This window comes from Aegilops tauschii, chromosome 7, assembly GCF_002575655.3.
Source record: "Aegilops tauschii subsp. strangulata cultivar AL8/78 chromosome 7, Aet v6.0, whole genome shotgun sequence".
NCBI lineage: Eukaryota > Viridiplantae > Streptophyta > Magnoliopsida > Poales > Poaceae > Aegilops > Aegilops tauschii.
The window spans coordinates 202,014,687-202,029,747 of record NC_053041.3 but is presented as its reverse complement, the minus strand read 5'-3'; the positions used below and the strand labels follow the sequence as shown (position 1 = coordinate 202,029,747).

Sequence of the window (15,061 nt, the reverse complement as noted above, 5' to 3'; positions counted from 1 at the left end):
CATGCACCGTTTACCAAGGGCTTAGAATGTAACTCAGGCACACAACCAAAGTGCAGTGATTTAATAGAAGAGAGGCAAAACTAAGAACCACCGAAAACATTTTTGGGGTAAAACTGAAAACCAATTAATGGAACAGAAGTTTTCTTTGTATGCATTGCGTAGTTGCCTGCATACCGCAATTCTGGTCAATTTGTCAGCAATAAAATAACAAAGCATAAAACAAAAAATAAAGTAAAATCACAAAGCATCAGATAAACAAGCAAATGCCCATCTCATATGGCTGTTCGCACTTCGCACGATAAGGCTACAACTACAAACTGAAACGGTTACTGTTCTTACAAGAAGTAAACAGAGGACAAACACAAAACATTCGGGGAACCACCAAATCAGTTAATCACATTAAACTTGAGAAAATTAACGAAGCAGGACATAAACAAACAAACGTCCATCTCATGTGACAACTACAAACAGGACCATTTACAGTTCTTACAAGAAGTAAAACTCAAGGAAAAGCACACAAAATTCACGGAAAAGCAAGCAAAAATCATCAATCAGTAACTGCCCGTTCACCAACTCCATGACGTCAAACTCAGGGAGATAAATCAATTTTTCAGAGAGTAGGCATGAATGCCCAGCTTTTTACAGAAAGCTTAAAGCAAAGCAGATCGAGAACGAGAAAAGATAGACAGGCGAGACTAGCTTAAGGTAATCAAAGCAGCTCATCAGGCCAAATTTGAGACAATCAACAAAGTTCATGACCAATTTCACCTCTAAATTAGTCCAGCACACGACACTTAAGGAGATCAACAAGCTTGCATGACCAAATTCACCAACAAATCAGTTCATCATATGCCAAATCAAGGAAATCAACAGAATTTCATGACCAATTTCACCACCAAAGTAAGTTCATCATTCTCATGCCAAACTAGAGGAAATTAACAGAGTTCGCGACCAACTTCACCACCAGACCACTACCAACTCGATCCAAGACGATCAACGAAGCAAAACAAGGAAGAAAGACACCAAACATGACCAGATCAACAAGGCGTCTCTCACACTCTCGCGCTGGCCATCCTGCATGAGCACTACCACTACCACTACCTACTCGACCTTGACGTGGAACACGTCCTTGCGCTCGTCCTCCTTCACCTTGAGCAGGGTCACCCAGAGCACGCCATTCTTCATCTCGGCCTTGATCTTGTCCAACTTGTACGCGTCAGCGGGCATCTCGATGCGGCGGTTGTACCTCGGCACCGCGGAGTCGTCGTCGCCGTCCCAGGTCTGCTTCTCGCCCTCGCCCTTGATCACCAGGATGTTCTTGTCGGCGCGCACCGTCACGTGCTCCTTGGTCAGCCCGGGCATCGGCACCTTGAGGTACACCGCGTCGTCGTCCTCCTTGGCCACCCAGCGACCGAGCCGCGACGCCCCGGCAGTGGTGGAGAGGCCGGTCTGAGTTGCGACGTCCTCCATCAGAGACAGCAGACGGGCCATGCCGGTCGGCGCGCCGAGCGGGTCGAGCACGTCTGCAGAATCAACATCAAGGACGGAAAAAGCTCATCAGAACGCTGATTTGACTCACGGTGTTGAGACTGGAGACGAACGCAAAGAAACGGCGCGCCACAGATGGGGAACGGAAGCATACCCTGCGAGAGGAAGCTGGGGATGACGAGGTCGCGGCCGCTGTAGTCGTTGTCGTCGTCGTCGTAGCGGTTGACCTCCTTGACCTGGGTGTTGTACGGGCGGCGGGCGGCGTAGACGTCGGGGGAGTGGGGCGCGCAGAAGGCCACGGGAGCACCGGACTTGAGGAGGGCGGCCGGCGCGGCACCCTTGCAAGCGACGGCGGGAGCCATGGTCTCTCTCTTCTTTCTCTTTCTCTCTCCTTTCCCTCTCTCTCTTCTGCTGTGATGATTTTGGATTCTTGTGGTGAGCGAGGCGGGGCGAGAAATGGAGGGGGTTTTGTAAACCGGGAGCGGGGAGCTTTCTTGGGGGAGGGGATGGGGAAACGGGTTTAGAAGGTTCTGCACAGATCGGGTGGGCTCTCGAGCCTTCCAGCGAGATCTGGATGCTACAGCTTTACGATTCGTGCTGCTTGAGATATACGATTAGGGCGACATGGATGGTGCTAACTTTTGATCTGCTAAAGCTACGGCGGACACAACTGATTTGCTTTTCAAAGTTGGACTACTTTTGCGAAGAAAGAATTCCTGCCGTTTGGTGGACTTGATGTCGTCGGTCATATAGGCGGTGTTTGGTTCAGGGACTTTTTAGTCCCGGAGACTAGAAAAAGTCCTTAAAAAGTCCCTGAAATCAAACGGGTGGGACTTTTTCTACAGGGACTAGAAAAAGACTTTACTAGAGAGTTTTTTTTAATTAGTCCTTGAGACTAGAAAAAGTCCTAGGACTTCTGAACCAAACACCCCCATATTTTGGTAGACTCACATGGAAGCAACAGACGGGTGCATTGCTTATGCCAATACAGTGTCAACCTAATAACAGTGTTTAGTTTATTAAAATCTACACGTTCAGCTTATACTGTTATACAGGGCTCCTAAATAACCATCCGAAAATAAATATAAAGTAATCGTACTATAAAACCGTGTTAAGTCTACATAATCCATCTTTGTATAATAACCCACAAAATCTAATGCTAACTTTTTTCTTGGAAATAATATTACCATTGAGGAATGTCATATTTGTAGCAAGTTCCAGTGAATGCTCTACCCTACCACCAGATCATATGCACGGATCTTAGCACACGATGCCTTGCCACATCACATTTGAAACTTATAAGAAGGACATAAAAGTTGCGCGTACGCTATGCTAACCAAGCACAGCCGCCAACCGGATTGGCTAGTGTGTAAAGTCTTCAAGTGGGAGACTCGTGATTGAATCCCAGATCCTCCTTTTATTTTATTTTTACTTTTACAAGGTGGCAAAAATATGTAAATAATGGTTTTCGGTATATGGCAATTTTTTTAAAAAGAATGGCAGATTTATCATATTTTTTACTTGCCACTGGCAAATTTTAAACATTTTTTTTCTAAATTTTCACATGACAAGTTTGTTTTGTACACATGGGAAAATTTAGAAAAAAAAATTATCATGGTCCCATGACAAATTTATAACATTTTTTACTTCCAAACATGGCAATTTTAGTCTTTTTTGTAATGCTACCATGGCAAGCTTTGGAAATTTTTATCAACTATTTTCACGCCAATTTAGGAATTTATTTTTCTACTTTTGCACATGGCAATTTTACTAATAGGATGGCAACTTTATTATTATAAGAGCATGCACAATTTTATTATTGAGAGCATGGCAATAGTTTTTTTTATCATGCCAACTTCCTATGTGTGATTTTTATGTGTTTTTGCAAATGACAATATATGGCATGGCAAAATCCTTGTACGTCTTTTTTAATTAATATGCATAATTGACATGCATGATCTTCTTTTGTCTGCAATTTGGACCACGGTTTTTTGTTTTTGTTTGGTTTATTTTTTTACATTTACTTTGGCCTTGTTGCCATGTAACTATTTTTTTGGTAGTCTACCATGGCATGTTTTTGCTTGCATTCTGTAAATTATGTTGTCTATGCCTTTTTGAGTATCAAAAAACATTTCATTTTTGGTTGACGGCAATTTTTCTCAAAATATCAACTATTTGGCCTACACTTTTTTTCCCTCCACCATAATTATCTAGGCCAACTTGGGGGTCGCACAGAAACACTCGTGTAGCAAACTAAGAAGGTTTGCTCGATCGTCCCTGTCCTACCGAACGAGTTGTTTGCTGGTGGGTGCCTTCTGATCTGATGTCCGCTAGATATTGCAGTCCCTTTTTTAAGAAACACCATGTATGTCTACCTTTGATCCCCCCTTGGCTGCCATGGCCTCTAGTTCGGCCAGGCTAGCATCGGTTTCTTCAGCCTTTCCACGTCAGCATCCGGTGGTCTCTAGTCTAGGCCTCTCAGAGTGACCTGGATCCTCCCGCTGGTCCTTGGGAGGCATTGCCCCACATAGGGTGGAGGAGCCGTCCCATGCGATGCCACAAGTGGACGGCTGGGAGAAGCCTGGTGAAAGGATCGATATAGTCGACTAGAGGGGGTGAATAGGAGACTACACATTTTAAGCTCCGGTGTCGATTTTAGGGAAAAAGCAGATTAATAGAGTTCTCTAGATATGCAACTAGATGTGCAATCCTATATGGCAAGCAAGGTCAAAGCAAAGTAAGCTAGGAAATAATATAATTATAAACCCCACGAGCATACAAGGCAAATTAAAAGTGCGGGAAAGGTTTAACCACAAGTGAGTAGATGACGCGGATTTTATCCCCAAGTCCACACTTACTTGGGGAAGTGCTAATCTCCATTGGAGCAGTGCCGGAGCCAAGGCTTCTGGAATGCCATGGGAGGCTCACCATATTCTCCTTGATTCACCCCCAACGGATGAGCCTCAAATCACTCAGGTTGATCTCGAAAGTGACCACCACACATTTACATGCATTTTCGGAGCACACCACAAGCAAGGACGCCTCTGGAGGAACCCTAAGCACCTAAGATCCCAATCTCCAAGAGTAATAAGTCAATGGTGAAGAGATCTTGCAGGGAACATGAATTAATTTGGCCAAAGTGTAGATCGGGCCTTGCTCCCTCAATCCCCAAATTTTCAACAAGTTTGAGTGAGGGGATTGCGAGGAATGAGCAAATCAAGATTTGCCAATGGTGGATCTCAATAAGGCAAAAGGGTTAGGGTTAGAGGTAGAAGAAGATCTCCTTCTATAATGAAAGGTGAGGGAGGCTATTCTGCCCGCTGGACCCAGTGTGCATGGGCTTAATCAGCCCCATGCGCACGAGGTGTCCAGAAAGCAAAAAAAGTACTCCTTGCGCGCAGGGTAGCGCATGACCTACTGGACACCCCGTACGCACAGGGTCTTCAACTGTTGGGAAACGTAGCATGCAATTTCAAAAAAATTCCCACGCTCACGCAAGATCTATCTAGGAGATGTAAAGCAATGAGAGGGGCAGAGTGTGTCTACGTACCCTCGTAGACTGAAAGCGAAAGCGTTTGACAACGCGGTTGATGTAGTCAAACTTCTTCTCGTTCCGACCGATCAAGCACCGAATGTACGGCACCTCCGAGTTCTAAACACATTCAGCTCGATGACGCCCCTCGAACTCTTGATCCAGGAAAGTGTCGAGGGAGAGTTCCGTCAGCACGACGGCGTGGTGACGGTGATGGTGAAGTGATCCGCGCAGGACTTCGCCTAAGAACTACGAAGATATGACCGGAGACGTAAACTGTGGAGGGGGGCGCCGCACCCGGCTAACAATTGTTGGTGTGTGTTCTAGGCGCCCCCTCCCCATGTATATATAGGTGGGAGGGGGAGGGGAGCTACCATGGGGCGCCCCAAGTAGGAGGAATCCTACTTGGGCCCCTAGTCCAATTCCCCCCTTTCCTTATTACCAGAAGGGGGGAAGGGAAGAGAGGGGGGAGAGGAAAGGGGGGCGAACCCCCTCCTCCTTCTCCTATTCGGCCTCCTTTCTTAGGGGGGGGGCGCCACTCCTTGTGGGCTTGTGTGATCCCCTCCTGTCGGTGTCAAAACCGGCGGATCTCGGGTAGGGGGTCCCGAACTGTGCGTCTAAGGCGGATGGTAACAGGAGGCGGGGGACATGATGTTTACCCAGGTTCGGGCCCTCTCGATGGAGGTAATACCCTACTTCCTGCTTGATTGATCTTGATGATATGATTATTACAAGAGTTGATCTACCACGAGATCGTAGAGGCTAAACCCTAGAAGCTAGCCTACGGTATGATTGTTGTTGTCCTACGGACTAAACCCTCCGGTTTATATAGACACCGGAGGGGGCTAGGGTTACACAGAGTCGGTTACAAGGGAGGAGATCTACATATCCGTATTGCCAAGCTTGCCTTCCACGCCAAGGAGAGTCCCATCCGGACACGAGACGAAGTCTTCAATCTTGTATCTTCATAGTCCAACAGTCCGGCTAAGGTATATAGTCCGGCTGTCCGAGGACCCCCTAATCCAGGACTCCCTCAGTAGCCCCTGAACCAGGCTTCAATGCCGATGAGTCCGACGCGCAGATTGACTTCGGCATTGCAAAGCGGGTTCCTCCTCCGAATACTCCATGGAAGATTTTGAACACAAGGATAGTATCCGGCTCTGCAAAACAAACTCCACATACACCGTAGAGAGAATAATATTTCCACAAATCTAAACTGCTGACACATTCTGCAGCATGACATCACACTACGACCCAGTCATTATTCGAACTGTTTTCTCAACCTGCAACTGCACATATTGCGAGGCGGTTTTCTTGGCACGTCTTGTGGAAGCAGAGATCGTGTCCCCTTATCACGGGATTCTCATCAATACGGGTGTGGGTAACCCAACCGCGCCATCAATTACGGTGCTTGGGGAATAAGCGAGTTTACCAGGCAGGTGGGGAGGCGTATAGTTTCTTCCGCCCTTATAAAGGGACAAGGATTCCTCTTTTTCACCCACGCCCTCTTCCTCCTTGCTCATCCATTCTTGCGCACTCGAGCTCCAACACCCAAGTTCGCATTTTCTCCTCAAACCACTCCAAGCATGTCCGGAGCGGGAGGCAAGTGGATGGTCTCCTCCGTTACGGAGGAGGACATCACAAAGCTACGGGGAGCCGGATATCTGGCCACGGATATCGCACACCAGTTGCCAGATGCAGGGCAGATCGTCCTTATGCCAGAACCCCATGAGAGGGTGGTTTTTCTTACCCACTTCGTCCGCGGACTGGGATTTCCCCTCCACCCGTTTGTCCGCGGGCTCATGTTCTACTACGGGCTGGACTTTCACGATCTGGCCCCCAATTTCATTCTCAACATCTCAGCGTTCATCGTCGTGTGCGAGGCCTTCCTCCGCATCAAGCCCCACTTCGGCCTGTGGCTAAAGACCTTCAACGTTAAACCGAAGGTGGTGGTCGGCCAGCAAGCGGAGTGCGGAGGCGCCATGGTGGGCAAAATGCCCAACGTCACCTGGCTCGAAGGCTCCTATGTGGAGACCATAAAGGGGTGGCAATCGGGGTGGTTCTACATCACCGAGCCGCGCGACACCAACTGGGTGGCGGCCCCCGAATTCCGATCCAGAATCCCCATGCGGCTCAGCTCCTGGAAAGAGAAGGGCCTATCCTGGGGTTCCTCGGTAGAGCTGACCGGACTCCAGACCTGCGTCAAAAACATGATGAGCAAGAAAATCAAGCTCGTCAACATGGTCCAAGTCATGCTCTTCCGCTGGATCCTCCCGTGTCAAAGACGGGCATTCAATTTGTGGGAGTTCGACCCGGCCGAGCACCAGATGCTGCAAGAGCTCTTCGACACGACGCACAAGGACGTCTGGAAGGTGTTGTTCAAGGGCGCCGAAGTACCTCCTCCCCTTACCGAGGATCGCGGAATCTGCGCAAAGCGCCCTGCCAATCCGGCAAGTCTTTTATATCTCATAAGATGTTTATTTTCCCCAGTTTAACCATGCGCGGGATATAAGCCTCCACGCCATTTTACAGGACTGGGTAGCGATAGCGAAGCAGATCAATTGTCCAGCCCCCCTGCCCGAAGATCCAGCAGATGCTCTCCTAACGGAGATGCTGATTCCGGCGCCTTACGAGGTGCCGACGAAGAAGGCCAAGAAGAAGGCCACGGGGACTCGGAAGGGTCTCCGGCGCAAGGTTATATCGGACTCGTCGTCCGAAAACATCGAGGCGCACTCCTCCCACGAAAACGAGGAGGAAGAAGACGAAAGTTCTCCCCCCCAGCCGGGGGAGACAAGAAAAGGAAGGCCGCCCCATCTGGGGAGGCCGAAGGGTCCAAGAAGGGAAGGACTCTCCTTCCGGACTGCTCCACGGCGGCCGCTTTTAGCGATGATGAGTGGCTGCCCAGGGACAAGCCCCTGGCGAAGTCGTAAGTATTTGAACTCCATAATAATTCTTGGTACGTCTTATTGTACTGTTTCTTATCACGCCGCGCATGATTATACAGCCCATCCCGAGCCCACATCGACGTATCTTCTTCGGATGATTCTTTGGGCCCATCGGATATGAACAGTGATTCACTCCCGACCGCCTCCTCCTCCCGCCCTACGGACGACGCCGAGGTGTTGTCTCAAAGGGGACTGAACCAAGGGGAGACAGTTCCGGAGGTGTTTCAGGGCGACATTCCAGGCGCTGGGCGCACGAGGGGCAAGACTCCTCTGGGCCCTAACGCCGGGGGCAGCAAGTCTAGCCCCAAGCCGAATACGGCACCGGAACCTCCAGTGGTTCCAGATTCTGTCAGGCAACCCCTCGCTAAGGGGGGCAAGCCGTCTGTGCCGATGGCCTCTGTTCATCCAGAGGCATCGGACAACTTGCTGGAAGTGCTTCGCGGCGCTTCCATTGACGAAGAGCACCACACTATCATGAGTGTGGTGGTCCAGAAGGTTCAGTCTGCCAAAAGCGGACTGGCTGAAGCCTGTGCCAGCCTCCTAACAGGCTTTGAGGTAAGTAACCAGATTATAAGAGAATGTTACCGCATAGACAGTAGCCCCTGATGCTCTGTTTGGCGTTCGCGAAGAAAGGCCGAATAGAGGATCAAATAATAACCGCAGGAGTCTAATCGGAATATGTCTATGTGCATATGCAGGCTTCACTGCTAGCCGCTGCCGCACGTACTGCGGAGGTCGCCGCACTGAAGCGGGACCTTGAGCGGTCCAAGGAAGAGCTCGGCCTTACCAAGAGGCAGCTCGAAGAGAACAAAGGTAAGTGATACCCCGTCTGTGCATTATATAAAAAAAATAAAAAATTGGTTTTAGAATGATAGGATTGTCATGAATTTTGCTAGGGGCCACGACCGAAGTGGCGGCCCTACAGAAGGCGCTATCCGAGGCCGAAGACAAAGCGGCCAAGGAACGCATCGAGCAAGAAAAGCAAGAAAGCCCGAGTAGGCGAGGTGCAGCAAGAGCTCCAGGCTCTCGCCAAAAAACACGAGTCCTTGGAGCTTGACTCTAAGACGCAAGGGTCCGAGCTTGTGAAGGCCCTCGAAAGTGCACAACATGCCAAGGCCGAAGTCCAAAAGGCCCTCCGGGAAATTGAGGCGGTTAAGAAGATAGCGGCGGGTAAGGCATTCATTATGCAAAGCAAGCATGTGAAGGAAACTTTCTTTTTACTTACCCGAGTTCGGAGCTCTCCAGGAGCGTTCGCAGATCTACCCCGCAGTGTGTCGGATGCCGCGGAGTTCTACCGGGCTGAGGAGGGGAGCTCGACGGAGAAGTTGTTCTGGTCTCAGTATACTGGGACCGAACACCCAATGCCCTTGAGCGACCAGCTGAAGCAACTGGTCGAACTCCACAAGGCGGCCGAACAAGCCATGAAGGGTCTTATAGTCCGGATGTGGCCTGGCGAGCCCCTGCCTGATAGCTACTTCGGTCTAGTGAGGCGGCTTGTGAATGCCTGCCCACGGCTGGAAGTCGTAAAGCGGTCTGTCTGCATCGAGGGTGCGCGCAGGGCTTTTGCCCGGGCGAAGGTGCACTGGGCGAAGCTGGACGCCGTAAAGCTGGTGAAGGAGGGGCCGCCGGAAGGCAAGGAGCATCGCCACCCCGAAAAGTATTATAACAGTGTCCTGAAGGGTGCTCGCCTTGTGGCGGAGGAATGTGCTAAGGATGTAATATTCGAATGAATGTACTCATGTGATCCTGTAATATGAAACGAGTTCATTTGCGCTATGCAACGCTTGTTAATTTAAAATATTACCTTTTGTGCGGCCGTTTTATGAAATCTGAGAGTTGGCCAGTCGTCGGCTTCTGCCCCCATGTAACTAGTACTGAGGTGTTCAGGATAAACCTGAGCACTCTTTATCCCAATTTTGGGTCCTTCGAAGGAGGTGTTCAGCACAACGAACCAGGCAATCGGACTATAAAGCTTTATCACTCTCACTTAGCCATAGAAGTCTACAATTTTAAATTTTGGCGAAGCCCCTAGTATTCGGAAGGCCGAATTCGGGGCGCTATATACGCCTAAGTCGGACAAGGCCGACTCCTCGCCCGAAGCGGAAAATGTCTTTAAGGACTTGAGACCTCTCGAACAGCGACCAGCTCTCGCCTCCTCATGATAGTCAATTTTCGGCTTTCTCTACTGAGGTGCTCGTCTGGAAGAACCGGGACACAATCGCAGTAGTTCTCCTAGTGCTACCTTAGCCGATATTGCGGAACGTAAGGTACCAAAACATGGGAGCCGGGCAAACCCAACTATTGACCCAAGACATGATTCAGAGCTGATGCATATAATGCTATAAGTTCGGGGTGCCGCACTGTCGAAAGTGTTCGGACTTCTCACGCCGTGTTATGGGGTATACTGAAGCCCCTAGCGCACTGGTCGTACCAGAATGTACGGGTGCAATTTGTCGTAAATAGGCAGACAAGGAAAAGAAAAAAAGGAAAGGGGAACGCAATAATAGGCTAACGCTATGCATTGTTATTAAATAATACGTCAAAGCGTACGGATACAAGTAGTGCAATAAGCAAAAAATAGGGCCATTTGACATGTCCTATCCAAGGGCAAGTTGCGTGCGGGTATGTAAAACAGGTATTTTGATCGTTATCAGAGACCACCTGGGGATTCCCTTGTACGTCAGACCGTCTTGCTTCCTTGGTATTTCCTTACCGCGATGAGTCCAACAATTAGACTGTTGGAAAGGGCTTCTAGAGAGTATGGTCCTGAAAGAGAGAAATGATAAAGGTATACAGCCCCTGGGGCGGTTGAGCCGCATTGTGGGACATGCCGTAGTGGTGCCTCCGCCTATGCCCATGGTATCTTGAGTGCGTAGTTATGTACGCGCGGCGCAAATTTCGCCACTTGACTGGGACTAGGACAGAGGCCGAATTGCTAGTCGAGCCCAAAATGTGCCTGCCGATCCTCCTGCGGGGTACTCCGGACTCGCTTGAAGGTTTGCGGGGTCTTTTTCGCCGAATTGGCGGTTTGCCTAATAAGGCTGCTTTGCGCTTCTGCTGCGAGGGCCGCAGTGTGCTCCTCCGTGCGGAGCGAGCGCTCTGTGTTTCCATTAACTGTTATAACCCCGCGTGGTCCTGGCATTTTGAGTTTGAGGTATGCATAATGCGGTACCGCATTGAATCTGGCAAATGCGGTTCGTCCGAGCAGTGCGTGATAGCCGCTGCGAAAGGGGACGATATCGAAGATTAACTCCTCGCTTCGAAAGTTGTCCGGAGACCCAAAAACCACTTCCAGTGTGATTGAGCCTGTGCAACAGGCCTCCACACCTGGGATGACACCTTTAAAGGTGGTTTTGGTGGGTTTGATCCTCGAGGGGTCTATGCCCATTTTGCGCACTATATCCTGATAGAGCAGGTTCAGGCTGCTGCCACCGTCCATAAGGACTCGAGTGAGGTGAAATCCGTCAATGATGGGGTCAAGGACCAATGCGGCAGATCCACCATGACGGATACTAGTGGGGTGGTCCCTGCGATCGAAGGTGATCGGACAAGAAGACCACGGGTTGAACTTTGGGGCGACTGGCTCCATCGCACAGACGTCCCTTAGTGCACGCTTCCGTTCCCTCTTGGGAATGTGGGTTGCATATATCATGTTCACCGTTTTCACTTGTGGAGGGAATCTCTTCTGTCCTCCTGTGTTCGGCGGCCGAGGCTCCTCGTCGTCGCTATGCAGCCCCTTGTCCTTGTTTTCGGCATTCAACTTGCCGGCCTGCTTGAACACCCAGCATTCTCTGTTGGTGTGATTGGCTGGCTTATCGGCGGTGCCGTGAATTTGACACGAGCGATCGAGTATACGGTCCAAACTGGACGGGCCCGGATTGCTTCTTTTGAACGGCTTTTTCCGCTGACCGGATTTAGAGCCACTGAATCCGGCATTGACTGTCGTGTCTTCGGCGTTATCGCCATTGTTGCGGCGCTTGTGTCTGTTACGACGTGGTCTGCCGTTAGTATCTTTGGCATCTGAAGTGCCAGGATTCCTTGATGTGTTGTTGCCGCGAGCCAGCCAGCTATCCTCGCCCGCGCAAAAGTGGGTCATGAGTGTCGTGAGGGCTGCCATGGACTTCGGCTTCTCTTGGCTGAGGTGTCGGGCGAGCCACTCGTCCCGGATGTTATGTTTAAATGCCGCTAAGGCCTCGGCATCCAGTCAGTCGATGATTTGGTTCTTTTTAGTTAGGAACCGAGTCCAGAATTTCCTGGCCGATTCCCTAGGCTGTTGGGTTATGTGGCTCAAGTCACCAGCATCTGGTGGTCGCACATAAGTGCCCTGGAACTTGTCAAGGAATGCATCTTCCAAATTTTCCCAACTGCCAATGGAGTTTGCTGGCAGGCTATTCAGCCAGTGCCGAGCTGGTCCTTTGAGTTTTAGTGGGAGGTACTTGATGGCATGTAGATCGTCACCGCGGGCCATGTGGATGTGGAGGAGGAAATCCTCGATCCATACCGCGGGGCCTGTTGTGCCATCGTATGACTCAATGTTCACGGGTTTGAATCCTTCTGGGAATTCATGATCCATTACTTCATCAGTGAAGCATAGGGGGCGTGCAGCGCCTCTATGCTGGGCTATGTCACGACGCAGTTCATACGAGTCTTGTCTGCTGTATTCGGCCCGGTCGGATTTGCTTTTAGTGTATCCGGCGTGACGATCATCGTCATGTGTTGGGGCGCGACCCCGTGATCCGTAGATCGATCTTGTATGCCCTGCTTTGTTTTCCAATACGTCTCGCAGGTCCCGCGTGTTGCCCCGGGCCTTGGTGTTTTTGTTGGTCTAGCGACGGGGTGCGGGCTGGACTTCGGGCTGATGTGCCCCTCTGTCTCGGCCACGAGGTGGCCGATCAGCCGCATCATACGCTGGTGATGTAGGTTTTAATGCTTACTCCTCGAGTTGGGGTAGCAACCTGCGCTTTGGGTAACTCTTGGTTGGGCGTTCGAGTTCGTATTCCTCGGCCGCAAGGACTTCAGTCCATCTATCCGCTAGCACATCTTGATCAGCTCGAAGCTGTTGTTGCTTTTTCTTCAGGATATTTGCCGTGGCTATAAGCTGGTGCTTGAAGCGCTCCTGCTCGACGGGATCCTCAGGCACGATAAATTCTTCGTCGCCGAGGCTCACCTCGTATTCGGAGAGAGGCATGTAATTGTCATCCTTTGATTCTCCGTCTGCTACCTGTTCCGGTGGGCTATCTTGTTCATCCTCCCGCTCGAGGTCTGGCTGGAGGGGATTGTCGTCGTCCTCGGCACTATCCGGAGCGTTATTGTCTCTTGTGCCGGTATCGCTGCTTTTGCTATGGCAGGACTTAGAGCGGCGCCGCTAACGTCGGTGCTTGGATTGCTTCTTGGAGGGATTATCCTCCGCTGTCTTATCGCCATCGCCTTCTTTGGGAGTTTCCACCATGTATATGTCATACGATGAGGTGGCAGTCCAGTGCCCTGTGGGCGGTGGTTCTTGTTTGTCTCCTGCATCGTTGTCCATACCGTCGATGTCTTGGGAGCCGAAGTCGAGCATGTCGGTTAAATCATCGACAGTGGCTACTAAGTGGGTGGCCGGGGACGAATCCAACGGTTCGGCAACACGGCTCTCGTAGGAGGTGAAATCAGTATTCGGCTCTATCGCCACTGAGAGTGCGGCCTCCGTGGCGGGGTCTATCCACCCGTCCTCAGATGGCGCAATTTGTTCCAGATTGAGGGCCGGAGTAGTTGCAGGTGCGATCTCCTGAACACTGTCCGACGGCAGAGCTAAGTCATGCTCGTCGTGATTGTGTGGCGCACTTGACATGGGCTCGAATCCGTCGAAGATCAAGTCTCGGCGGATGTCGGCAGTGTAGTTCAAGTTTCCAAACCTGGCCTGATGGCCAGGGGCGTAGCTCTCGATCTGCTCCAGATGGCCAAGCGAGTTGGCCCGCAGTACGAAGCCACCGAATACGAAGATCTGTCCAGGGAGGAAAACCTCACCCTGGATCGCATCGTTGCCGATGATCGAAGGAGCCATCAAGCCTTTTGGTGACGACACAGTGGAACTCTCAATGAAAGCACCAATGTCGGTGTCAAACCGGCGGATCTCGGGTAGGGGGTCCCGAACTGTGCGTCTAAGGCGGATGGTAATAGGAGGCTGGGGACACGATGTTTACCCAGGTTCAGGCCCTCTCGATGGAGGTAATACCCTACTTCCTGCTTGATTGATCTTGATGATATGAGTATTACAAGAGTTGATCTACCACGAGATCGTAGAGGCTAAACCCTAGAAGCTAGCCTATGGTATGATTGTTGTTGTCCTACGGACTAAACCCTCCGGTTTATATAGACACTGGAGGGGGCTAGGGTTACACAGAGTCGGTTACAAGGGAGGATATCTACATATCTGTATTGCCAAGCTTGCCTTCCATGCCAAGGAGAGTCCCATCCGGACACGGGACGAAGTCTTCAATCTTGTATCTTCATAGTCCAACAGTCCAGCTAAGGTATATAGTCCGGCTGGCCGAGGACCCCCTAATCCAGGACTCCCTCGCCTCCTATGGCCCATAAGGCCCATTAATCCCCGGGGGGTTCCGGTAACACCCCCCCGAACTTCGATATGTACCCGGTACATCCCAAAACACTTCCGGTGTCCGAATATCATCAACCTATATATGAATCTTTACCTCTCGACCATTTCGAGACTCCTCGTCATGTCCATGATTTCATCCGGAACTCCGAACAACATTCGGTCACCAAATCACATAACTCATATAATACAAAATCGTCATCGAACGTTAAGCGTGCGGACCCTACGGGTTCGGGAACTATGTAGACATGACCGAGACACCTCTCCGGTAAATAACCAACAGAGGAACCTGGATGCTCATATTGGTTCCCACATATTCTATGAAGATCTTTATCGGCCGTGTTGTAATGACAACATACGTTATTCCCTTTGTCATCGGTATGTTACTTGCCCGAGATTCGATCGTCGGTATCTTCATACCTAGTTCAATCTTGTTACCGGCAAGTCTCTTTACTCGTTCCGTAATACATCATCCCGCAACTAACTCATTAGTCACATTGC

The 15,061-nt window shown here is 50.4% G+C and overlaps 1 protein-coding gene across 1 annotated transcript; it reads right to left on the bottom strand.

Annotated features, from left to right (window-relative positions):
- Nucleotides 1-887: 887 nt before the first annotated feature.
- LOC109765631 (26.2 kDa heat shock protein, mitochondrial) lies at nucleotides 888-1,951 on the bottom strand. The gene is made up of 2 exons (XM_020324415.4): nucleotides 1,643-1,951; nucleotides 888-1,523 (listed from the first exon to the last, which is right to left on the bottom strand). The coding sequence occupies exons 1-2, from the start codon at nucleotides 1,848-1,850 to the stop codon at nucleotides 1,102-1,104; spliced, it is 630 nt and encodes a 209-aa protein (XP_020180004.1). The 5' UTR covers nucleotides 1,851-1,951; the 3' UTR covers nucleotides 888-1,101.
- Between the last annotated feature and the right edge of the window lie 13,110 nt (nucleotides 1,952-15,061).

Bases quoted from the DNA above. Each gene is read 5' to 3' on its own strand.
- LOC109765631 (XM_020324415.4), bottom strand. From the start codon at position 1,850: ATGGCTCCCGCCGTCGCTTGCAAGGGTGCCGCGCCGGCCGCCCTCCTC. The intron at 1,524-1,642 runs GTATGCTTCCGT...TTGATTCTGCAG, and splicing joins CCCCAGCTTCCTCTCGCAGG to ACGTGCTCGACCCGCTCGGC.